The 22,611-nt window shown below is 41.2% G+C and overlaps 4 protein-coding genes across 4 annotated transcripts; 2 read left to right on the top strand and 2 right to left on the bottom strand.

Moving 5' to 3' along the window:
• The first annotated feature begins 180 nt into the window (after nucleotides 1-180).
• On the top strand, nucleotides 181-7,361 carry LOC135489830 (mitochondrial proton/calcium exchanger protein-like). Its single transcript, XM_064775388.1, has 12 exons — nucleotides 181-315; nucleotides 1,499-1,559; nucleotides 1,832-2,426; nucleotides 2,751-2,894; nucleotides 3,281-3,424; nucleotides 3,615-3,818; nucleotides 3,983-4,234; nucleotides 4,539-4,791; nucleotides 5,085-5,230; nucleotides 5,467-5,723; nucleotides 6,053-6,194; nucleotides 6,378-7,361. Exons 1-12 carry the CDS (start codon nucleotides 252-254, stop codon nucleotides 6,594-6,596), a joined length of 2,481 nt encoding a protein of 826 aa, XP_064631458.1. The 5' UTR covers nucleotides 181-251; the 3' UTR covers nucleotides 6,597-7,361.
• Nucleotides 7,362-7,732: 371 nt separating this feature from the next.
• LOC135489834 (cytosol aminopeptidase-like) lies at nucleotides 7,733-12,475 on the bottom strand. The gene is made up of 10 exons (XM_064775394.1): nucleotides 12,369-12,475; nucleotides 12,078-12,199; nucleotides 11,747-11,907; nucleotides 11,365-11,542; nucleotides 11,010-11,168; nucleotides 10,757-10,912; nucleotides 10,266-10,479; nucleotides 9,964-10,066; nucleotides 9,485-9,714; nucleotides 7,733-8,080 (listed from the first exon to the last, which is right to left on the bottom strand). Exons 1-10 carry the CDS (start codon nucleotides 12,468-12,470, stop codon nucleotides 7,919-7,921), a joined length of 1,587 nt encoding a protein of 528 aa, XP_064631464.1. The 5' UTR covers nucleotides 12,471-12,475; the 3' UTR covers nucleotides 7,733-7,918.
• Nucleotides 12,476-12,639: 164 nt separating this feature from the next.
• Nucleotides 12,640-16,066, top strand: LOC135489842 (palmitoyltransferase ZDHHC16-like). Its single transcript, XM_064775410.1, has 9 exons — nucleotides 12,640-12,696; nucleotides 12,911-13,202; nucleotides 13,531-13,722; nucleotides 14,011-14,122; nucleotides 14,288-14,421; nucleotides 14,511-14,600; nucleotides 14,722-14,943; nucleotides 15,128-15,198; nucleotides 15,535-16,066. The coding sequence occupies exons 2-9, from the start codon at nucleotides 13,011-13,013 to the stop codon at nucleotides 15,644-15,646; spliced, it is 1,125 nt and encodes a 374-aa protein (XP_064631480.1). The 5' UTR covers nucleotides 12,640-12,696; nucleotides 12,911-13,010; the 3' UTR covers nucleotides 15,647-16,066.
• A 930-nt stretch (nucleotides 16,067-16,996) lies between these two features.
• LOC135489827 (uncharacterized) lies at nucleotides 16,997-22,531 on the bottom strand. The gene is made up of 8 exons (XM_064775385.1): nucleotides 22,401-22,531; nucleotides 21,363-21,827; nucleotides 20,879-21,027; nucleotides 20,373-20,675; nucleotides 19,785-19,907; nucleotides 19,306-19,557; nucleotides 19,007-19,096; nucleotides 16,997-18,825 (listed from the first exon to the last, which is right to left on the bottom strand). The coding sequence occupies exons 2-8, from the start codon at nucleotides 21,809-21,811 to the stop codon at nucleotides 17,234-17,236; spliced, it is 2,958 nt and encodes a 985-aa protein (XP_064631455.1). The 5' UTR covers nucleotides 21,812-21,827; nucleotides 22,401-22,531; the 3' UTR covers nucleotides 16,997-17,233.
• Nucleotides 22,532-22,611: the final 80 nt, after the last annotated feature.

The following is a 22,611-nucleotide window of genomic DNA, read 5'->3' as shown; positions in this document are numbered from 1 at the left end:
TCACCATACATTTTTCCGTGACGCGGTGTCTTCATAAACGTTCCGTCGTTGAGCTTATCGGCCGCGTCGGAAGGAATGAAATCGCTACACATGCAAAAGCCAAAAAACAAAAAATTTCTCGCTCGGCGGTCTGGTTCATATCAGCACCGTTAGTGGCGCTCATGTCAGATTATCCCGACAATAATTTCCCCCACAAGATTGGTGGACATCGGAACTTTAGGGAAATTGCCGAAAATTGAGGCTCCCTAAAAATGACAAATATGTTTCGTTATGGACGTGCGATGAAGACAATGATTCGGACAGTGGTATCACTAGGTATATATCTATCAAAGCGATGAATTGTGCACATCTAAAAATAAGGACGGGGGTGACTAAGGTCATTCAATTTGTCAGTCAGTGTGTCTGTGTGGCCTGGCCTACATACATACATAACGGTACTGCAATAGGCTTTTAGCCTGTAGCAGGTTTTTTCTTCATTACTTTTGTTTGCGTGGGCATGGCGGGGTGTGTACGGAAGTTGATAATTGATCTAGGTTCTGTGCTGTAGAGTTCGGATGGTATCAGGCTGTTTCGCTACATTGCCAGTTCGCTACCAGTCGTTTCGCTACATGTGGTGGTCGTTTCGCTACATGGTAGGTCGTTTCGCTACATGGGTGGAGTCGTTTCGCTACATGATGGGTACGGTCGTTTCGCTACATGGAGGACGTTTCGCTACATGGGTGGAGTCGTTTCGCTACATGGATGTAGGTAATTTCGCTACATCGTAGGTCGTTTCGCTACATGGGTGGAGTCATTATTTTGAGCGCAACGCAGTATTTCTCTGAAGGAGAAAAGCTTGATGGGTTATATCCGGTACGCGCGAGACTACCGCAAAGACTTATGGGTACGTACCGCCAGCTCCCCCGGTCTGTACATCTTGATTGTAGTATACTCGAGCATTTTTTCCCTAAATTCACAACAAATATTTAGCCCGGAGTTTAGCACAAACTTGAAAAAATAATGACTCCACCCATGTAGCGAAACGACCTACGATGTAGCGAAATTACCTACATCCATGTAGCGAAACGACTCCACCCATGTAGCGAAACGTCCTCCATGTAGCGAAACGACCGTACCCATCATGTAGCGAAACGACTCCACCCATGTAGCGAAACGACCTACCATGTAGCGAAACGACCGCCACATGTAGCGAAACGACTGGTAGCGAACTGGCTATGTAGCGAAACGACAGTAAACCGTTCGGATTTGTAATGAGTGTCAATCATATTTTTAAACACGCCATGCAGTGCACGCATTATTTGCATGGACACTGGCATTTTTATGCCTGATCGTGAGATTACGCCGGTCCGTTGTGTACTATGCACTTGATTGGGAAAAAACGTTTACGAAGATACCGCGTCAAGTCACGTTACACAGTAATGTAAAAATGCATTGTGACATGACGACGGCCGACACTGCTCGTTATGTAAACGTTGTGCCAATCAATTTTTCTTTGCAGATCCCCTCGGCCAAATGCAGTGTGTCCAGTGCCGCATGTACAGCCATGTCACAAGGGAACTGTAAGTGTGTTGAAGTAATAGATCTCTCATAATGTAGCCCTCCTGGTATGTTGGAATCAAGAAGCATTTGTAATGTAAATGTTGTTATGAGATGTGAGATATCTTTTGATATATGCAAACTGAATGTGCCAATTGACGGAAATCCTAAAAAAGGATTCACTCATGAAAATGTTAGTTGCCTTCTCAATTACATGTTGTACACTTGCATAGAAGAGTTGATTGACGGTGTGTTGCATGTGAAGTTTTCAAAACCTAAAAATTTACCATTTCAGTGTCCCCTCTGTACGGACTGCTATACGATGTCCATTCACAACCCTCACCTCGAACCAAAAGAGCCTTCACCCTGCCTCTGCTTATGCAGTTATCACTGATGATAATGACATTGATAATTCATACCATAAAATTGTGTACAGTATACCAAAATCTGTCTCAGTGCCTTTAAAATCTCCACACAACAATTGTTCATCATTCAATTTTGGTTGTCATCATCATACAGGATTCTTTCAAACGCGTGAATTTCACTCAAAGCGTGTCACTTCAGATGCTGAAAGGACTGTTAACTTCCATATACGTTCGTTTCAAACGAGTGGACCAGATTATGCCAATTCAGAATCAAATGTTGAAAAATCTGTTAAAGTTCTCAAGGATTTAGCAAATAATAAAGTACGATTAGTGCCTGCGGAGGTGTATTTTCGGAAAAAGGGTATTGTGGCTGAACCAAGGAAATCACTGGGAACAAGGATTGTTGATGAATTGAAGCACTATTACCATGGCTTTAGGCTGTTGTGGATTGACATGAAGATTTCTCTGCGGTTGATTTGGCTGCTCATGAAAGGGGAGTCACTGTCCAGGAGGGAGAGAAAACAGGTTCGTCTCCACCATGTGTTTACCAGTAGCTGTACATGTAAATGAAAAATCATTCTGAACCATCAGAATTAATCGGTCCGTTTCCTCCTTTCCGGGTCGGTGGAGAGGATCCAATGTATTGAGAGTCCAGATGATGAAAAAAAGGCTTCAATCCAATGTTTTGATATGAATCCCATCTCAGTTCTTTGTCCATTCAATAATATACAAGTAAGCAGTTCAGTTTTGTTTGACTCGAACTGCTGCCCTGCTGTCTGATATCAAAATGTATCTTTATATATTGTATTTTGCATGACTAGTGTGACGTAATGTTTGTATCTTTTCCAGTTGGTGCGTACCTCATCTGACTTGTTTCGACTGGTGCCCTTCATGGTGTTTCTTATTGTGCCATTTATGGAGTTCCTGCTTCCATTTGCCCTCAAGTTGTTCCCAAGTATGCTACCTAGCACATTTCAAGACAAAGAAAAGCAGGTACGGCTAGGACATGCTGCATTGCAGATAATATATATATTGTGACAACTTCCCTCTTCAGATTCAGAACAAGTATGGTTATACATGTGGATGAGGGGATTTCAATATTCTGATGAGATTTTCTTACATGTACCTTCAGTTTAGTAACTGTCCATGTTCAAGAAAGTAGTCTTCATTGCCTTGATTGCCAAAAGGAAAATTTGAGTGGTAATCTTAAGATTTATAATTCATAGAAAGAGGATCCCAACAGATGTGCCCTGTGAGATTGTACATGTGTATGTCTGGGGACAGTCCACACCTTCTGGAATCAAACCTAATGTGAATTCATCAGGTCTGCTTGTATTGGGAATTGCTTTTGTAACTGTATCTTGCATTGTCATTTTCAGGCTGAGAAAACTAGGAAGCGTCTCAAGGTTAAGTTGGAGATGGCCAAGTTCCTGCAGGAGACTATCCAAGACAGCACCCTATCCTCGACTAATAAGGAGAAGTCTCAGAATCTTGTACAAGAGTTCGCTTCATTTGTTACTACGGTGAGTTTGTTTTCGTAATTTTGTCTGTCGCGTGGATGTAGCGTTATAAGACAATATTTTCAGCTTGCTTCCCTGACAAAAGTGCTAAAAACCTAACCATTTCTGTAAATACACCACTGTTTAGACCATTTGTTTAGTTCTAGTTCTCTTTCATCAACTAACATACTTTCGTACATCATGTTTGTTCCAGATCCGCAGTGCTGGTGGTATGGCCAGTAAAGATGAGATCCTCCGATACTCCAAACTCTTTGAAGATGAACTGACCCTGGATCAACTACCCAGACCACAGCTTAGTGCCCTGTGTAAGCTGTTAGACATACAGACAATGGGTACAGATAACTTCATACGATTTCAACTCCGGATGAAAATGAGACAACTCATGAATGATGACAAGGTCAGTAGCAGCTTGAGGTCTGTTTTTGTGTATAAAGAAAAGAAAAAAGCTGAAAAGAAATTGAATACTGAAATGGAAACCTGCATACATGAAGTAGTAGATCACGGTATTACTAATGTTCCAGTTTGGGCTGTTCTACTGAGTACTTTCTTGTTGAATCCTAGATGATTGTGATGGAGGGTATCAACACATTGACAGCCAGTGAGCTCCAAGCCGCCTGCAGGGAGCGTGGAATGCGAGCGCTTGGTATGACCGAAGACCGCCTTAAAGGCCAGCTACAGCAGTGGTTAGACCTACACCTCAAGGAGGATGTGCCAACAACATTACTGCTGCTTACTCGTTCCATGTACTTGCCAGATGAGGTTCCAGTCGAGGACCAGCTGAAAGTTATCATTTCAACGCTGCCTGAGGCTACGGTCAGTGCTCTTTGACGGTTCTACCTGGCTCTCAATCAGCTAATAGTGTGTTTGCCAAGAGATGTCACTGATCTGGTGGTCACTAGTAACCAAGGTCCATTTCTAGTGTTGTCGTATCAAAGTCAGTAGAACACATTTTATGGCTGCCTATCGTGCCTTTGTTGGTGAAGTGTACAACTTGTATTACAGGTCAGATGACCACTTGGGCCCAATTTCGGTCTGATCTGATTCTTGGCTTAATTGACCAGCTAGTGGTGAAATAGTTACATGTAGAACTCATCGTCAATCATAATTTGTTTTCTAGGCAGAAGAAGCCAAGATCAAGATTGCTGAAGTCACTGGCGACAAGGTTGCGAATAAGGCCAAATTGGAGCGAATTCTCCAAGAGGAGGAGGCCATCAAGAAGGAGAAGGAGGAGGAGAAGGAAGAAGCCGCAGCAGAGCAAGCACCATCTCCTATCAAGGTGGATGTATTGGATGCTGACCTTGCCAAAGAGATCCCTATGGAGGAGGCATTGCGGGATATGGCACCTGTTATAGAGGCAAAGCCGTCTGAAGGTGAGCTTTCTCAATGGTTTTCGACGCTGATAGATGAATTTCGCAGAGAAATTGAAGACAAAAGCCTTGTTGAGCAAGCTTAACTGTCACGACACAGGTCCTTAAACACCTTTGAGGTGGCAGTGTGTGCATTTCTACTGTTTCTGTTTTGAGTCCACAGTAGATAACATATTTACACTTTCTGTGGCATTGTCGTTTTGTTTAGAGAATGCCTCAAGCCAGGAATTTTTATTTCATAGAACTTTTTATCCAACGACTCATTTACATAGCATAGTTTCCTTTTCCATTTGAAGCTCTTGAAGAGGAGGTAGAACAAATCTCGGGTAAGGATTTGAAAGATCTTGAGTCAGCCATTGAGACACTTGCTGAAGAGAAAAACTTTGATATCGATCGTGAAGAGTTGAACAATCTAAAGGAAGATGTGGAGGATTATCATGAGGTGTGTAGAAATTCCTGCTCTTTCTGAGATTGTTGATATTACATGTAGTGCTGATAATTCTGTCTTAGAAATGCTCAGCCCTCACGGTATTGTGCTAAATGCTAGTTATGATGTGACATTCATTGGAGCCTTCAAGACATTTCGAGTTCTAAACCAACGCAAAAATATTGTACTTTGGCACTTATAAATGTATTTTGTGAACGTCTTATGAAACTCAATATTTTTCACCTCATCAGGACCTGAAGAACCTCAAAGATATCGTGGTGGCCAGCGGAGACATGGGGGTGGAACAGTCTGTCGGCGCCAAACGCTTGAGTTCGAAGCTGGACAAGATGATCAACCAAATGGATGTGATCATGGACGACCTCCACAAAGAAAAGGAGTCGTTAATGGAAGATATTGAGTTGAAGGAGGTCAGGATGAAACGCAGCTCAAGCCTGCAGGAGGATAATGAGCTGAGGGAAGCTGTATTGGATGAAATCAAAGCTACAAAGTTAGTACTTCATCATGGAAAGTCTTAACACTATTTCTGGGTCCGCAAGAAAGGCACTTCCCGTACTTGTTTCTCTTGCCCTGGCTAGAGTATAAAGTAAACGGGTAACATTCTTAACTGGGAATAAACCTGCGATGGACTAGAGCTTCTCAATCAGGGGGAGCAATTCACCTCTGCCTCATTATGCCATAGAAGCAGTTCAGCTATGGCCTGATGAGCTTTACACTTCGATTACTTCTCTTGAAAGGAAGCAGTGCAGCCTTCCAGAAAATGTTTGTTCTCATTTGGCTGCCTGAGATTCGTTGAGTACATTTACTGTTTCTTTTCAGGAGCAATGTGATAAGTATCAACGAGTTGGTGCTCTCAATGAGACGTATCCAGAAGATCTCTGATGAGGACAGGTTCCAGAAAGTATGCGAAGTGCTAGATGAAGACAAGGATGGCATCATCAATGTTGAGGATGTGCTCAGGGTAAGGATTTGCCATTCACCTGTTGTTTTAAAGCCTCTTAATTCTGTGGTAGCTCTGAGGAGATGTATGTCATTGTGGTGTCTAGAATTGTGCATGAAGGCCCACTGACTCCAAAAATTAGGTTGTTGTAAGCTGAGTATTGCTACTACCAGCAAATAAGTTCCATTATGGTTTACTTTGCAGGTAATTGAAGAACTTGGTGCCGAGAATATCAAACTGACAAACAAACAGGTGAATAATTTAGTGAAGACGCTACGGGATGAGACGGTCCTGGAGGACATAGAGAAACAGAAGCTGAGAGAGGAGAAAGAGTTTATGGAACAACTCGACAAAGCAGATGAAGAACGGGTCAAGTTGGAAGAAGAGGAGCAGAAGAAGCAGAAGGATTCACTGGAGTTATGAGGCAGAGCACAAGTATGACTTCTAAGCCAATAGTAGTTGCCAACATGACCTAGTTTCTCACGGTACGCGGCATAACCAGCTGCAGTGACTAGCCTCAGTTAGTTGGCGGCATTCCAGGCTTGTACATGTAGGTCGCGGAGTTATAAACGCTGTAATGATAATTTATTCAGATTGAGCATTTCTGACAAGGCACTGGTACATGTATATAAAATGTACTAAAGTGTTTATTGAGTACTGGTAGTAAATATGCTATGTCATGTTGTGGTACTGGCACTTAGAAATTAAGTGGCACAAATTGTACTGAGATAAGTTCTTATTTCTTTTAACATTAAGAAATGTTGTGATATTTCTTGTTAACAAAACCTGCAAGAATTGTTGTCACTTGTAAATATGTATGCAATAATATCATAAGATAGCTTTGTATGAACTGATATTGTGATTTTGAATAGCTACCCTGGTTTAGCATGTTTTTCCTGCCATTCGCTTGAAAACGGAAATTTCATCCTGTGAATATAGGTGATGTTGAAGGAGTTGTCCATGTGTCAGGAAACATACAATTTCTCTATCGGAGGTACTGACTGATGTGTTTTAAATTCTTCAGACCTTAATGAAAAGGTGGGAGGGACCCAAGGCATTAGGGATTACTGCAGTTATCAATGCATTGTAGAAAGCCCAGCCCAACATAGTCTGGGCAATAACTGTTATTGCTATAATTTCCATCAACTGGAGTGTACAAAATTTGATATTTTATGGACAATGGATTAAATAAAAAGATATTGTAATGTTACTAAATTGTCCTTTCAATATTTGTGTTGTTTTGAACTCGTCGGGAAACAGTCTCGACTAACCTAAAACCAGTGAGGAGACTCGGAACCGTATACTCATCATACTGTCACAACATCATTGTCCTGGTCATCCAGTATCCATTTCCCATACATGTATCCACCAAAAGCTTTTGAAATGGATATGTTGCTGTCTGAACTGACTGTCTCGCCTAACACTGTTCAAATGGGGCTGTCATTTTACCCAAAACCTTGGCTGCTGTCAGGCTATGGCCGACATTATAGCTCCACTCTTGTGATGTGAGAAGTACCACACAATACCCGACAGGAAATGACTACGCTGAAAACTTGTTCAACCTAAAAATATTTTATTTCATGATTAAGTGCTTTGAACCTTACAAGAGTCACGTTTGATCACAAGATTAAAGGTGATCCAATCCACTGGTATTCAGTCAAGATCCTCATGAAATAACTCCCAAATGCATTCTAGTTCTGCGGCAAATCTTGATCACTTTCATACACTCCAACAGTATGCATCCATCACCTGTCCTTGGCACCCTCTTTGGCGAGGTTACACAGAAATTCAATGATTGTCCTTGTCGGTCGACCAGTCAATCCTTTGACAAGATAAGGCACCTCATCAGTGTTCTGCATAACTCCGGCAATGTCAATATGAACCCATTCTGGATTGGTTGTAAACTCCTGGAATAAAGAAGCAGATATCGGTTAATAAAGTAATGAAATGGCCAGGGCCATTGTGCTCACCTCATGTGGAGGAAAGATGGATAAAGAGCATGGTATTGTGTCATGTAGTGTTAGGTTTGATGTAGGTCCAAGCAATTACAATTTCCCCAAAATGGCCAATTTACAGTACATTCGACCTCTGTGATCTTGAAAAGTAGGTCAAATCAAAGAAGACCCGGGTGACACATTGAATGGTTGTTAGAATTAGATGTACCTATGATATAAAATTGGTGCCAATCGGGCAAGTCATTACTAGGAATAATGGCATTTTGAAGAATTTAGGATTTGGCCCCCTCCCTGGAGGTCAAATGGCAAATCAGATGGCACCAAACTTCAGTACCTGAGATCACCTGACCAAGGGGTACATGTGTACTTAATTTGTGATCAATAGTCATTGCAGTTAAGAAACGTGCCATAGTTACGGCCTGACGGCGAATTTACGCCATTTGACCTCTGTGACCTTGACAAGAAGGTCAAATTAAAAACCTGTGTGACATACACTGTATGGTGGTTAGATGTACCCATGATATCAAATTGGTGGCAATCGGGCAAGAAGTTAAGGAATAATCACATTTTTAAGGTTTTGGGATTTTGCCCCCTGGTGGTCAAGTGGTGAATCATATTGGACCAAACTTCGGTCCCTGAGATCACCTGACTAAGGGGTAAATGTGTACCAAATTTGGTATCAATAGTCATTGCAGTTTAGAAACGTGCCATCGTTACATCCTAACGGCCAATTTACACCATTTGACCTCTGTGACCTTGAAAAGGAGGTCAAATCAAAAACCCGGAGGATCTATGATGCACCTTTGCTAGAAGTACCTACCATATTTTTTTCAAAATTTCCTGACTACTATTAAGGGAGATATTGCATATTTTCACTTTTAACGTTTGGCCCCCTGGTGGCCAAACCATGAAACGAATCGGACCGAAGCTTGGTCTCCAAGGTGTCATTACATAAGGGTACATGTGTACCAAGTTTCAACTCAATAGCTCTAACAGTTACGAAACGTGCCCTGCTAACGGACGACGGACGACGACGACGACGACGACGACGACGACGACGACGACGACGACGACGACGACGACGACGACGACGACGACGACGACGACGACGGACGACGGACGCCACGGTATGGGATAAGCTCACCTCTGCTAAGAGGTGAGCTAACAACAATGTACACTGAGGAGTGCTGCAAGATATTAAGGATCAATGTCATTTATCGCAACAGTTGGTAACAATGTACATGTACCTGTAAGGTCCAATCACAGGCGTTCCATTGCCGTGCTACATACACATCCAGGACAGATCCATAATACATCCCCTGCTACATGTACTGGTATATCAACAAAGGTCCCTACCTTTAAGAAAGCAGCAGCAGTGCATGAACCTCCATCCCGAGAGTACTTTCCTACATTAGAGAGATCAGCTAGATGTGAGTTGGTGACCTGTCTTGAGTAGTGTTTCCACAATGGCAACCGCCAGAGTCTGTCGCCAGTCCATGTGCCTGCTTTATGTAGTTTGTTCCACAATGAGTTGGAGTTTGTGAAGACACCTGATGCACCAGTCCCAAGGGCTACAGCCACTGCTCCTGGAAAAAGGACAATAACTTGGGTGAGAGTGGACAAGACTTTAATGTTAAGGATACAGTTCAAGTTCCTGAACTGTTTCACAATCTGTTCCTAGTATATCGAATCAGTTCCTGGTAGACCAGTCAAGCAAATGAATACCAACCTTTTCAAGAAAATGGTATCTGACACTAGTTTGGATAACTATTCAGTGAGGAATTCTGCCTGCACTGAATACATGCATTCAAAGACATGTCATGAGTCTTGCTAACCTGTCAATGTTGCCATGTCAATGATGCCTTTGGGTTTGAATGAATCAGCATAACACAGAGCATCGGCAAGAATGAGGCGACCCTCCGCATCTGTGTTGTCAACCTTGAACAAAATAAACATATGTAACTTTTAATGACCATTGAACTTTTGATCCAATAGGTTACTCTGAAATAGAGTTACTGTCAGTGACAGGCTCAAGTGTGCTGGGTGAAACTACTTGATTCATTGACCTACATGTAGTACAGTATAGTATTGTTCATGTAATGACCGGAGGCTGCTCATTACTAAGCCAGTAACATACTTGTATTGTTTTTCCATTCATTGCTGTAACAACATCACCCGGCTTGGTCGCCTTCCCACTTGGCATGTTCTCACAGAGTGGTATGAATCCCTTCACATTGACGGGGACTCCTAATTTAGAGAGAGTAAGAAAGGTGCCAGCAACACAAGCAGCACCTCCCATGTCTGCTCTCATCAGGTCCATGTTAGCAGCTGGTTTGATAGATATACCACCACTGAAAAATAGATGCATACTTCTCAACATAGTGAATTCGCTTGCAACTGAATAAATGCCTAACACAGATCCATGACTGTCTACCGGGAGGTACATTTTCCACTAGGGTAAACCAGTACAACACACTTGCTACAAAAGGGATTGCTGTGATAGGAGTCCAGCAACAAGGCAATTGAAGAAAGCTTACATCTTAAAGTAGTTCCATAGTATCTTGCAGTGGTCTGTCACAGAAAATTGAAAATCTTGTTCAGTTCGATTTGCAACCATTGGGAACTTACGTATCAAATGTGACTCCCTTTCCAACCAAAGCAAAAGGTGTCTCACTTGTAGATGCACCATTGTAATCTATCTCTACAAACTTCAGAGGCTCTTCCGACCCCCTTGACACAGAAAGGAATGCCCCCATTTGTTTACTTTCAGCCCACGCTTGGTCCCTGGAAAAAGAGTTCAATAAGAAAGTGGGGATGGTCATGCAGAGTTACTTAGCTTCCAATGTCATCAAAGGCGGCAACAGTTGAAGCATTTACTGACCTAATAGTGACTTTTGACTCTTTTGAATGTGATAAAGCCTTGAAAACTTCTTCAGCAAAAATGGTGGGCGTCATTTTGTTCGCGGGCATCTCCATCAGCCATCTTGCAAAGTTTTGTCCCTCAGCAAGAGCTCCACCTCTACCAAACTGGGCATCGATGCTGAAATATTAATCATATAACATAAGGAGATTGCTCAGGGGTGACCTCTCTATACCACTTGTCCCAGCATGTATTCCAAAAATTGTCAGTTCTGAAGAGTAAGATTTATATAACTACTCAAATTCACGACCATCCCCCACCCTGATCGCAACAAAACAAGAATTTTAGCATCAACAGATCAAGAACACCTGCCTACCTTTTCTCGGACTCTCGGCATTTAATATCTGGGTGAGATTTTTTCTTCTCTTTGTCCTTCAGTTGATCGAAGTAAAACAAACCAAGATGAGCACCTTCACCTGCTGCTTCAGCATCACCACACGGATCAACTTCAATCTTTGTGACGCCGACAACATCACGCAACTGTCTGGCGCCACCTGAAATCAGAATTGAGTATGTTCCGAATTTGGGACATGTCTAGATAGCGATCACCACAAGCACCTCCACCCTGTTCAGTTTGTTAACTGAATCATTAGTGTGATGCATCTTGCTTTAAGACAGTCACTATCTTACATGTCTTTAAAGTGAATACTGCGAAGATGTAAAACCCTTGAGAAGACACCTCAAGATTTATTCCTTACCAGCCACAGCCTCTCGAACACTGTCTCGATGAGTAAATATTTCCTCTTGTTCATCATATCCTCGGCTTTTCTTCCCAAGACCAACAACAGCAACACTGGGGAATTCATCATCAATGCCATAGAGAAGCCTACTCTGTCCTTTCTTTAACTTTGTGCCGCATCTAGAAGGAATCATTTTAAGAAGCCTTTTTATTGCACAGGGAAAACAACAGATTATCCTCATGGTAATATGGTTGCTGTGCCTGTAAGGTCATTTCAGTCTTCACACCAAAATGCCTTCAAATTCTGACAATTCACAAACTTAACAGCTTGGTTTGTTTTCAAAACTTACATCTTCATGAGATCAGCAAGTTTTCCTTTTGTTCTGTTGTTGAAGTTCTGACCAGCACTCGTAAACTCAGGTTGTCCATTCTTCTCAGTGGCATCATGAATTCCTATTATGATGCCATTGCTCTGAAAATTCAGAAAGGAAAGAAGATGATTTTACAAGATCAATATCCTGATATATTTTGGGGGGGATAGATCACTCACACATGGGATAGACGACTAAAGCAAGAGAGTACTATGATTAAAATGACAGTCATTGGTTCCAATCAACCACTGACGATCGTATAAATTGTACCTTTGAAGCAGATGAAGTATGCAATCGTGCTCTCAACAATTGATTTATAGAGTAATTTCTAAAAATATTTCGAAAATTTGACATTTTTACGTTCGTCGCCATCTTGAAATCCCTTACACCCTTAACAATAACTTTTCATAGAATTACAAATTTCTAACTTATTCAAGCAATTTAGGAACAAAGCAACATTTTTCTAGTCACAAAAAAATTATATTCTTTCTTTGAAGGCTCTTTTTATTTAGCAATGTGTTTAATTTAAATTGTTGTTTAATTGTTGCGACTGAAACTCAATCCACTTCCTGTGTCATCTCACTGCTGCAGGTTCTAGGTATGGGCTTACTGTATTTAGCGCAATATTACGCCTATTTAGCGTAATATTACGCCTCGGGAGCAATCATTATTTTCTGACACTAAAAAATTACATTGAAAAAGTTTCTCTCCCTTGTGACTCATTTGAACCAAGTTTGATTGCATGATGACCAATATCGCTAGACTACAATGCCGTGTCCACTAAATATATTCACCAGTTCCCATTTTTGCAGATGATTGATAGCTGCCTGCAACTATGACTATGTAGCTGAACAGAAAAGTGAAACCTGCTACATCAACCGTCTGATAGTGAGTCAGAGTGGTAGCCGTGCAATGCGAATTCATTTCACAGCCATGCAGAAGTTACGATCACTAGGTCAGAGGTGCAGGCAAGAGTGGCGCGACTTCAAATTGATATTGTACAGTGTATTTTATAATGAGTTGAACAACTATTCAACCATCATTGATGCAAGTTTTGAACCTCTGTATTGGTTTGTGGATAACTTTACAAGGTATCTTGGGCCAGTAAGTAAACTTTTCAGAAATTTGCTTAGGATAAGTATTGTGTAATTCGTGATAATGAGGATGATATTATTGATAATGATCAGGCAAGAGTCTTCAAAAGAACACTGTTTTAGAGGACGGAGAATAAAGATGACTTGCATTACGTAATGGCTGACGGTGTAAAGATATGCAGTAGAGACACGTTGCTTGTGACGTCTGGTGGAAGGGACGTCACAAGCGATGTAGCTGTATTGCGTTTTCTGCCATTACGTCATGCAAGTCATCTATAGCCAAGAATTGGAAAGAATACATTGTCATGACTGATTCTCCTCCAACATTCTCTTCTCAGCTATTTGTTGTGCTGGTAGTCTGCCTGACAACATCCGTTGTGGTGATCTTCTATATCTGCCTCCTGCCCGAGAAGTATTACATGAGTCTGGGATGGACTATTTACCACCTCATCTTTGGACACTGGTTATTGGTGAACATTGTCTTTCATTACTTTATGGGTGCTTTCACAGATCCAGGACAACCACCAGAGGTATGTGTGCCTGCAGTGCATGTGTCCTCACCATTGCTGTCAAGTTAACTATCAAATTGCGTGTTCCATGATGGTGCCAAAGCATTTGATGATGCTATTAGCACTACATGTAGCAGCTTGTTACAAAAAACACTTTCGCTTTACCTTTGATTTAGAATAACTTGTTCAATAGCACCAATTAGTCTTTACTGATACTACATGTACTAGCCACATTCTCATGAGGATTACCTGTATCGCTATTCAGCTACTCTGCAGTTTTTAGTTTGTTTTAATTACATATCTTTTCAGTCAATTCCAGAGAGTGTCTCAATCTGCAAGAAGTGTATTGCCCCTAAACCTCCAAGAGCCCATCACTGTAGTATCTGCAATAAGTGTGTGCTCAAGATGGATCACCATTGTCGTATCCTTATTTTAAAACTTTGTTATATTTAGAGACGTTTGTCAACAAGGGGTGAAATCATACTTGAGTTTCATGGGCTTATCAAATGTTTGAGGGACCGTTAGAGAGTGTAGAGAAGGCAGCTGCCAATAAGAAGTCTGTTACATTCCTTGACCTGGCTCTCAGCTTGGCTCAATAACTGTGTCGGTCACTACAACCATCGCTACTTCTTCATGTTCTGTTTCTACATGTTTCTGGGCAGTCTTTATGTCACAGTCAGCGCCTACCCATTGTTCAAGATCCATTTTTACTCAGGAATGGTAAGTGAGAGATGCTAGATATCTGTAGTTACAGTAGTAGTCTATTATGAATATGATTTTCATCATATAATGTGTTGTCTTTTCTCCAGGAACCTGCCTTCCATCCTGCTCTCTATCCACTCAACCTTGCCCATACAACACTCATGAGTGTTCAGGCCGAGCCAAATCCTCCATCTGTTGTAAGTAAACATTAACCAATTGATTGGTGTGAAATTGTCCGATCGATTCGGCTTACCTATTGAGATGTAGTTGACCATTACTCATGGACTGCTCTACACTTGAATTTCCATTTCATTCCAGGAAAAGAAACCAACTGAGGAAGATCAGTCCGAGTGGAAGGAAGAATATGCCGATCGTCTGCTTCACTATTTTATTATTTATGAGTTTATGTTGTGTTCCGGCGTGGCTGTTGCCTTGGCCGCTCTCACCTCGTGGCATGCTCGATTAATTTCATTGGGGCAGACGAGTATAGAGGTTCATATCAACTCCAAGGAAAAGAGTAGAATGAAAAGAAAAGGTCTGGTGAGTACCAAGGGACTGTTACATCATGAGTGTGGAGTGCACACAGCTGATTCTAAAAATGAGTCAAGACAGAATAACTTGGCTTACCGGTAAATGAAACGAATCAGGGCAATTGTTGGAATGTGCAATAACAGTTCCGAAATCTGTTCCAAGTCAATAGCAATCTTGTCTTCATCTGTTTCAGGTGTTCAGGAATCCATATAATTTTGGTTGTATACGAAATTGGAAAAAGTTCTTGGGTCTAACTCATGGAAGGTGAGAATTGTATATGTCAACTACATGTATCGTGTGAATTTTGCATGGAGAAGTCCAACTCTAGACCTCTATCTAAGGTGACTGGTATTAGTACATGTATCACTAATGTGCAACTCTGTTGATCTACATGTAATGAGGTCTATAAAGTGAGAGCTGCTGGTGCTGTGATATTGCCCACATGGTGATGTTCTGCATGTTTTATATGAGAAAAGTATTGTCACAAAAGTCACAGTGGAAGCTTGCATAACCTTAGTTACTTTCAATGATTCATTTTGCCCGAGTTTGCTGTAGAATGGACATTTTCAAATTAGTTTTCCTTCTTCCTTTATTTTTCAGAACATTCTTCCGTCATGTCATCTTGCCATCTGCTCATTGCCCAGAGAATAACGGCCTCCAATGGGAAACATCCTCTTACAAGATAGACAGCGGCGGACTCCTCCTCATATGACGATGGTTCTCTTTCAAGAAGCACAAAGATTAGTTTGTTTCTAGTCCAGAAGTCTCACTGTTTATTTTAGTGACTTCCTCGGTTTTGCATGTTTTATGTTTACGGGTTAAATACATGTACAAATGTACAGCAATCAAGGCGTGACGAAGAGTCAGCAATTTGAATCAAGTCACTGTCAAATAGCCCTTGTCATTTTGAGTTGTTTTTTGGATGCAATGCCCACCATTCGTGAGGTGGACTATTGTCTCACAGATTCCAAATGTATTTTGACGCTTTCTCATGATATTAGAGCTACTGCTCAACTTGGTGTGGGCCTTCCGTAATGGTGGGATTGCTTCCAGATTTCCTTCAGTACATTCCACTTTGTGTTATGGTTTCTTATTTTTGGAAATTTTGTTTCTGTGCTTCTTGGAAGAAAAATTGTACCATTGAAATTACATTTACCTGAATGTAGAACCTTTGTGTTTTACTCAATAAGTAGTAATCAATAAGTAGGCCTATTGTTCAACATTGAAACATACAAGCCTGAAACATTTACTGATACTAAATGTTTTGTGTGAGATCAGTTGTGAAGATACTGTGACCATGAAATGATCTATATCAATTATCAGTATTTCTAGAAGAGCAGGCTTCCAAACTATTGCACGATTGCTCAAATTAGAAATGTTTTGAAGCTTGACCCGTTTCATACATCTAGTGACATTATTTCAATATGAATACGAGCTTTCAGTACTACCTCTTGTATGCAAGCAAGTGTACACTAGAGCCCTGATCACCTCCTCTGCAAAAACATTATCAGTTGATACTGGTGTAAGTAGTCAATGGCATGCTAAGAAGTTGATGTTCTCACTAGTGAACATAATTCTGTTAAGATAAAACCCATGACTGTCAGTATTGCATATGTGTGCATGTACATGTAGCACAGTTCCTTCACTGTTGAGCTAAAACTGTATCAAGTGTTATTTGTCTGATATGAATCATGTCTACATTGTATATTTGTATCATTCTCATAATGATAAATGGGCAGAATGTTTGTATAAAAATCTTTGTTAGTTCTATTCTTTTCATTTGGTTTTCAGTCTATTCCAAGGACTTGTAAGTGATATGACTTGCATTGGTTTTGTCATTGAGGATACTTTCCATCTAACGGAACCACACTTCTCACCCTGATCAACCTACAGTTCTGTTCTTTCTAAAGATACTTCTTTCATGGAGCATCCATCGTAACTCCATGCTTCTCTCCCTTGTGCCAAACTCTCCTTGTCACTTGCAGACAGTGGTCCAAAACTTGGCCTTGATATTGGAGTGCCAGGATTCAATAAATCCTGAATGATGTCACAAGACACAGAATATGGTAACAATACTTTAATATTCGATATAATCAAATTTACATAACTTCTCCAGAGAACAGATACTTGGATTCACAACACTACTGAATGCCCAGTTCTACTATACATGTCTGTGTACATGTAGACTGTTTCACCATACATGTATGTGTACATGTAGACTTTAGGAAGAAAGTCTTCTTAATTGTACCGAATCAATAGATCAATCGAACTAGGAGTACACTCTACTCCTACCACTACATTATTTTTGTACTGTTGCCTTTTCAAAAGTTTTCAGGACGAAGGTCAAATGTTCATTGACAATGCCTCCTAAATCTCTAGAAATACTCATCATGGTTGTGTAGTTGTCCTTGTTGCTCAGCACACCAGAGGGATTTGCCAAAACGTCTGATAAAGTCTTATGGACCTGGCTTACCTTCTGAAACAAATCAATGTCCAAAGGCATTGGCACTACTTTACACAATTCAACAAAACTTGATAACCAGTTGTAATAGTCTTGACTACTGAAGTCCGGCTTGTGGACATAGTCCATACTAGATGCTGGAGGTTGAGGTTTAGTACTCTCGGAGATAAGGTCGACAGATACAGTTGGTAGTTGAGAAGTAGAGGGCCGGCTGTCCAGGATTTGTGATGAAGAAGGTTTGTGTTCATCTTTGGCTTCTTCAACATATTTGACGTCGATGAGCTGAGAGCCAGGATTCTGATCAGTAGCCTCAGACTCGTCAGTATATTGAATTTCTAAAACATGCGGCTCCTCTCCCTCTCTCACCACCTCATAATCCTCATAATGGTAGACCACCTCCTGAGAACTGGAAACTGGAAGTTTTTGGGTCCCTTCTTCTGACATGAAGTGCTCTATAGGGACATGAATAACACCCCTGACAGCATTCTCACTAGAAATCTGCACATTCTGATCTTGATCACTACTGTGATCCACTCCCGACGGAACTTGCTCAACAGGAGCATTTTGGATTTCACTAATTTCAACATTATCTGCAACTGTATGATTTGGACTTGAATACTGCACAACACTGGTATAGGTATGTTCATATTGCACAGGTGCGTTGCGGATATCTTGCATGATCCGAGCTGTGCTAAGGACAGACGGACTTAGTGGTCCTGTGTCGATTTCAGAAACATTCACAATATCCTGTACATTATTTTGACTCATGGAAGTATCCAATGATTCTGAATTCGCAACAGGAATTGCATCATCCTGGATGACCCCCATCTCCTCCAATGCAATCTGGACAGCCATCTCCTGCTCTGTGACATCCTGACCTGTTGTAACCGATCGGGAAGCATTCCCCATTGACTCTAATGTCTGTGAAAGCACCCTATCTACTCTCTCCTGGACCTGACCGTCAGGTCCCACAGTCACAACATGAACATCAACTTCTGTTGAATCATTTGGGAATTGGTTCCGTTGCTGCCGTAACTGCATCAGTACTTGTTGCAACTGGCTTTGAACATGCTCTAACTGCTCATCCTCCGTTTGATCCTTTCCCGCCTCTAAATGAACAACCTGTCCATCATCGATAACTTGTTCTGTAATTGGGATAGACTCAATACCCCCATCTTCACGCAATAGGAATCTCAAGCAGGAGGCATCAGCTTGAACTTGCAACACAGGGCGATTTGCTGCGTCCACCGATATAACCCCCATGTGTTGTTTACTCAAGTGGACCTTCAGCTGTCCTGCACGTCGAAAAGATTCTTCACAGAGCTGACAGGCGTAAGGCTTAGTTCCTGTGTGCTCCTTGAGATGGCGTCGTCTGCTAGATGGGTCATTGAATCTAGCAGGACAGAGATCACAGGCAAACGGCTTCGTTCCTGGAAAATTGAGAAATTATAAAATAGGTACCCGCATTAGAGTGACAAAAGCGATCTAATCAATTGTTTTGAGCATAACTGGTTTGTTTGAACTTTTTTTCAAGCACCTGAGTGCATACCGACCTGTCATTTTTCATGAACATTGAAATAAGGATTATGTAAATAATGCAAATCAGCCTACCGGTATGTATGATCTTGTGTCTGATGAGATCAGATTGGTGAGCAAAACATTTCTCACATCCTGGATGTGTACACTTGAAAGGACGCTCCCCTGAAACAAGAAATTGAGAACATGTTAGTAATCTTCAGCGTGGCATTCTTAAATGGCCCTGCACTACTGGACATTTTGATGCCAAACAGCCCTCTGATTTTGCAGCAGTAAGAGTAAATATTTGTTCGTTTCGAAAGAACTTGCCAAGATGACTCGTTGCAGTCCAGTAGAGCTACACTATTCTGATTTAAATCCTTGAAAAATATTACCTGTGTGACTTCGTTTGTGTGACTTAAGATACGCCATCTGTGAGAATCTCTTCGAACACATGTCACAGGGGTATGGCTTCTCATCGGAGTGGGTTGTAATGTGGCGACTGAGACAGCTCAGTTGGCGAAACCTCTTCTGGCAGAATTTGCAGACATGTGGCCGGGAATCGGTGTGGCGTGACATGTGCTCCTTTAATGCTTGATTGGTGGAGAATTTCACCTTGCAGACCACACATTCGAAAAGTTTCACTCCTGGAAGGAGAGTAAAGTATAAGATTCGCATACTCAATGTCTTTTTTCTTATGGCATTAGATTTAGATATTCAGACAAGTCAGGAATAGAAGAAGAAGAGACTATGCATCTTTCATAGTTGTTTAGAGAGTACAACTGTAACATATCATCAACCATGCAAGTTGTATGAAAGAGACACATTTTAATAAAATCATGAATCAAAAATTATGTGTCAAAGAAAGACTTGCCTAGATGAGTCAATTTGTGTCTGCGACATGCTTCAGTTGTTCGAAAAACTTGCTCACAGCCTGCAGCATCACACCGATATGGCTTCAGTCCCAGATGAATGAACTCATGGGCTTTAAGGTTGCCTGGAATAAAATGAGGATATACTGAAACAACGGGCAGAACCAATTATGAGACATCTACATGTATGTCATGATCCAAAGGTAAGAGCTGCCTGAAACTTTTCTATGGTATAAGTAAGATTGACATCAAATACTTGTATGCAAGGAGAAGTCTTTAATTCTTGATGTGAGTCATCACAATATTTGACTTACAGTGGAACCTCTGTTAGCAGACACCTCTCTATTAACGACAACCTCTCTATTAAGGACACTTGTTTTGGTCCCAAATTGGTTGTTTCCATTAAATTTGACCTCTCTAATCAGGACACCTCTCTATTAAGGACAGTACTTATCAGTCCCGAGAGTGTCCTTAATAGAGAGGTTCTACTGTATTTGGTGTTTCCAGATATCTGTCTTGAAAACATGGTAACTATCTATTTGATAAAGCCACCTAAAATCCAACCAAAATGCTATATATTGTATAGTTACCTTTCAAAGTGAATGTCTTAGAGCACGTTTTACAAACAAATGCCTTAGATTGTGACTTCTCTCCTGACACCTTGGGGGTCAGTTCATTCATCAGTGCTGCCACCTGTGGTTGGACATCAGAACTCTCATCAGTAGCAGCGAGCCCTTCCGATTCTGGTGCAGCATCGACTACCACTGTTGGGATGGATGCCATGTCTAGCGAAACATCAGCGGAGGTGGATGCAATTTCTGCTGCTGGAACAGGCAGCAGTTCAAAATCCAACGGTTCTATTTTGGGGTATTTACGTGGTCTTCCTGGTCTCCCTGAAATGTGAATACAATGGTAGCCACATCAGAACTTGCCCTTGGCCAAAAGTTCAGTGATTCTGCAGTTGTCTTTGTTTATTTTAGTTTGTCTCCAACACTGGAAGTACTTTTATATAAACATAGGTTTATCAGGCAGAATAAGAAACCATGAATCATTTCACATTATTTTACTGAAAGGTACATTTGTTTCTTATAAGTACCTGGCTTCTTATTCTCCCTTTTCATTCCTCGAGGATTGACCCTTGGCCTTCCCCTTCCCCTAAGTGGTTTGAACTCCCACTCGTCACTTGGCTCATAGTCGTCATCAGATTCAGGTTCCTCTTTTATAAAGTCGGGATTCTTGTAGTCTCTGTAAAGTGTAATGCAGACAAATTTTCAATGAAATCAATGATATGATCAAAATTATATAAGCGAGGTGTTCCTATTATATATTTTTGGTATGACACATAGTGATACTATCACTTGCTTCATGTCAGTTTTGTCACACAGACTCGGAAACCAATCACTTGAAAATGTGTTTATAAAGTTGTGAAGTGTGCACGTTCATGGTTGCTTTGCAAGTGATTTTGAAAGTAGGCCAAAACATCAATAAAAATACTCCTCTCTGATTACATGCATACAACAAACGAATACTTTTACTTGCAAACAAAACAATAATGCAAGACTTTAAACTAAGATAACCACCTGAATTTAGCTGGAATAACCCTCATTCTGGCTGGTGTCCTCCCAGAACGCCGCTCGATCTCATAATCATTTGCCTGGATGGCTATGCTCACTTTCTTTCCATCCTTCCCTACATGGCTAGACCCAGTGTTATCTTTTTCAACAATCTGCAACTCTGAGCCGCCATCCTCAATGTTGATCCCGTTTGTGTCCCCACCAGCCAGTGGTTCTATCACTTCATGAACAATTTGACATGTTGTATGTTCATTGCCAGTGTGGTTCTCAAAACCTGCATCACCCACTTGAACTCTGACGTTACTCAGATCTCCAATTCCAGGAGGCAGTGTGACAACTTGAATGCCATCTGCAGAGGCAAGGTCTTGTGGTATTATCAAAGTGATGGTTTCATTTTTGGGTTCACTCTCTTCACTTTCTTTGGAATGTTGACTTGTTACAACAGCTTCACTCATCTTTTGTCACCTGATGCTGAAATGAAAGGCCGAAATGAAATGATTCAGATATTGCCTGATTTGTCAATGAACACTGTCTGAGAGGGCTTTTTCTTGTGACTTTAAAAGTTGGCATTATGGTAAATCTAAATGGAATGCGTGAATTTTCTGTGACGTCTTCCTTGGTCATTGGTGATTCATGCCCTGAAATGGCAACATGGGCATATATGTTTCGGCAGTCAGGTACACTGCATGCCGGCAGTCCGGGAGTATATTATGTCTATGAGCTCTGACAACTCGACAACTGGTCGACGCGACGACATCATCATCGACAGCTTTGTTTTGTCGTTTGATTTTTGAATGAATTTTCTGGACAAGATAGTGCTTCCGCGATACTTGGATCAAGACAAACATCCCCCTCGCAATAACTGTTTTTCGAACTTAGTCCTCATCATTTTCCGAAGTTGTGTCAATCCACGTGCAAATGTTTACATTTTTAAAGCGCCAATGCCACCTACAACAACAACAGAAAACTTCAGTGCCCGAAAACGCACCTTGAAAAAGCATGAAATTTGACACCTTTCGGACATACACAGTACATGAAACTTACTTATACGTATGCTATACAATCTAGAGAACACTTTTACACTTAAAAAATGTACGATAACGATCTCTCAGTGAGTTTGAACGGGAAAAATCTTTTGCGGGTACGAAAATTTTTCATTTCACAAGCGGCAGACATTTTTCTGACCTTGACCTGATCTGAGCATGCGACTGGGGGCGAAAAGGTCAAGGAGCGAAACCACCGGATATCGAGCATG

This window comes from Lineus longissimus, chromosome 6, assembly GCF_910592395.1.
Source record: "Lineus longissimus chromosome 6, tnLinLong1.2, whole genome shotgun sequence".
NCBI classification, from domain to species: domain Eukaryota; kingdom Metazoa; phylum Nemertea; class Pilidiophora; order Heteronemertea; family Lineidae; genus Lineus; species Lineus longissimus.
This window is presented reverse-complemented; position numbering and strand designations above follow the sequence as displayed.

Bases quoted from the DNA above. Each gene is read 5' to 3' on its own strand.
- LOC135489842 (XM_064775410.1), top strand. From the start codon at position 13,011: ATGCGAATTCATTTCACAGCCATGCAGAAGTTACGATCACTAGGTCAG. The intron at 14,123-14,287 runs GTATCCTTATTT...CCTGGCTCTCAG, and splicing joins CAAGATGGATCACCATTGTC to CTTGGCTCAATAACTGTGTC. The intron at 15,199-15,534 runs GTGAGAATTGTA...TTTATTTTTCAG, and splicing joins TTGGGTCTAACTCATGGAAG to AACATTCTTCCGTCATGTCA.
- LOC135489827 (XM_064775385.1), bottom strand. From the start codon at position 21,811: ATGAGTGAAGCTGTTGTAACAAGTCAACATTCCAAAGAAAGTGAAGAG. The intron at 20,676-20,878 runs GTACTTATAAGA...TTCACATTTCAG, and splicing joins AAGGGAGAATAAGAAGCCAG to GGAGACCAGGAAGACCACGT. The intron at 19,908-20,372 runs GTAACTATACAA...ATTTTATTCCAG, and splicing joins TAAGACATTCACTTTGAAAG to GCAACCTTAAAGCCCATGAG.
- LOC135489830 (XM_064775388.1), top strand. From the start codon at position 252: ATGACAAATATGTTTCGTTATGGACGTGCGATGAAGACAATGATTCGG. The intron at 1,560-1,831 runs GTAAGTGTGTTG...TTACCATTTCAG, and splicing joins AGCCATGTCACAAGGGAACT to TGTCCCCTCTGTACGGACTG. The intron at 4,792-5,084 runs GTGAGCTTTCTC...TTCCATTTGAAG, and splicing joins AGAGGCAAAGCCGTCTGAAG to CTCTTGAAGAGGAGGTAGAA.
- LOC135489834 (XM_064775394.1), bottom strand. From the start codon at position 12,470: ATGGCGACGAACGTAAAAATGTCAAATTTTCGAAATATTTTTAGAAAT. The intron at 10,480-10,756 runs GTAAGTTCCCAA...TCTATTTTTCAG, and splicing joins AAGGGAGTCACATTTGATAC to TGGTGGTATATCTATCAAAC. The intron at 9,715-9,963 runs GTTAGCAAGACT...TCCTTTTTCCAG, and splicing joins TGACATGGCAACATTGACAG to GAGCAGTGGCTGTAGCCCTT.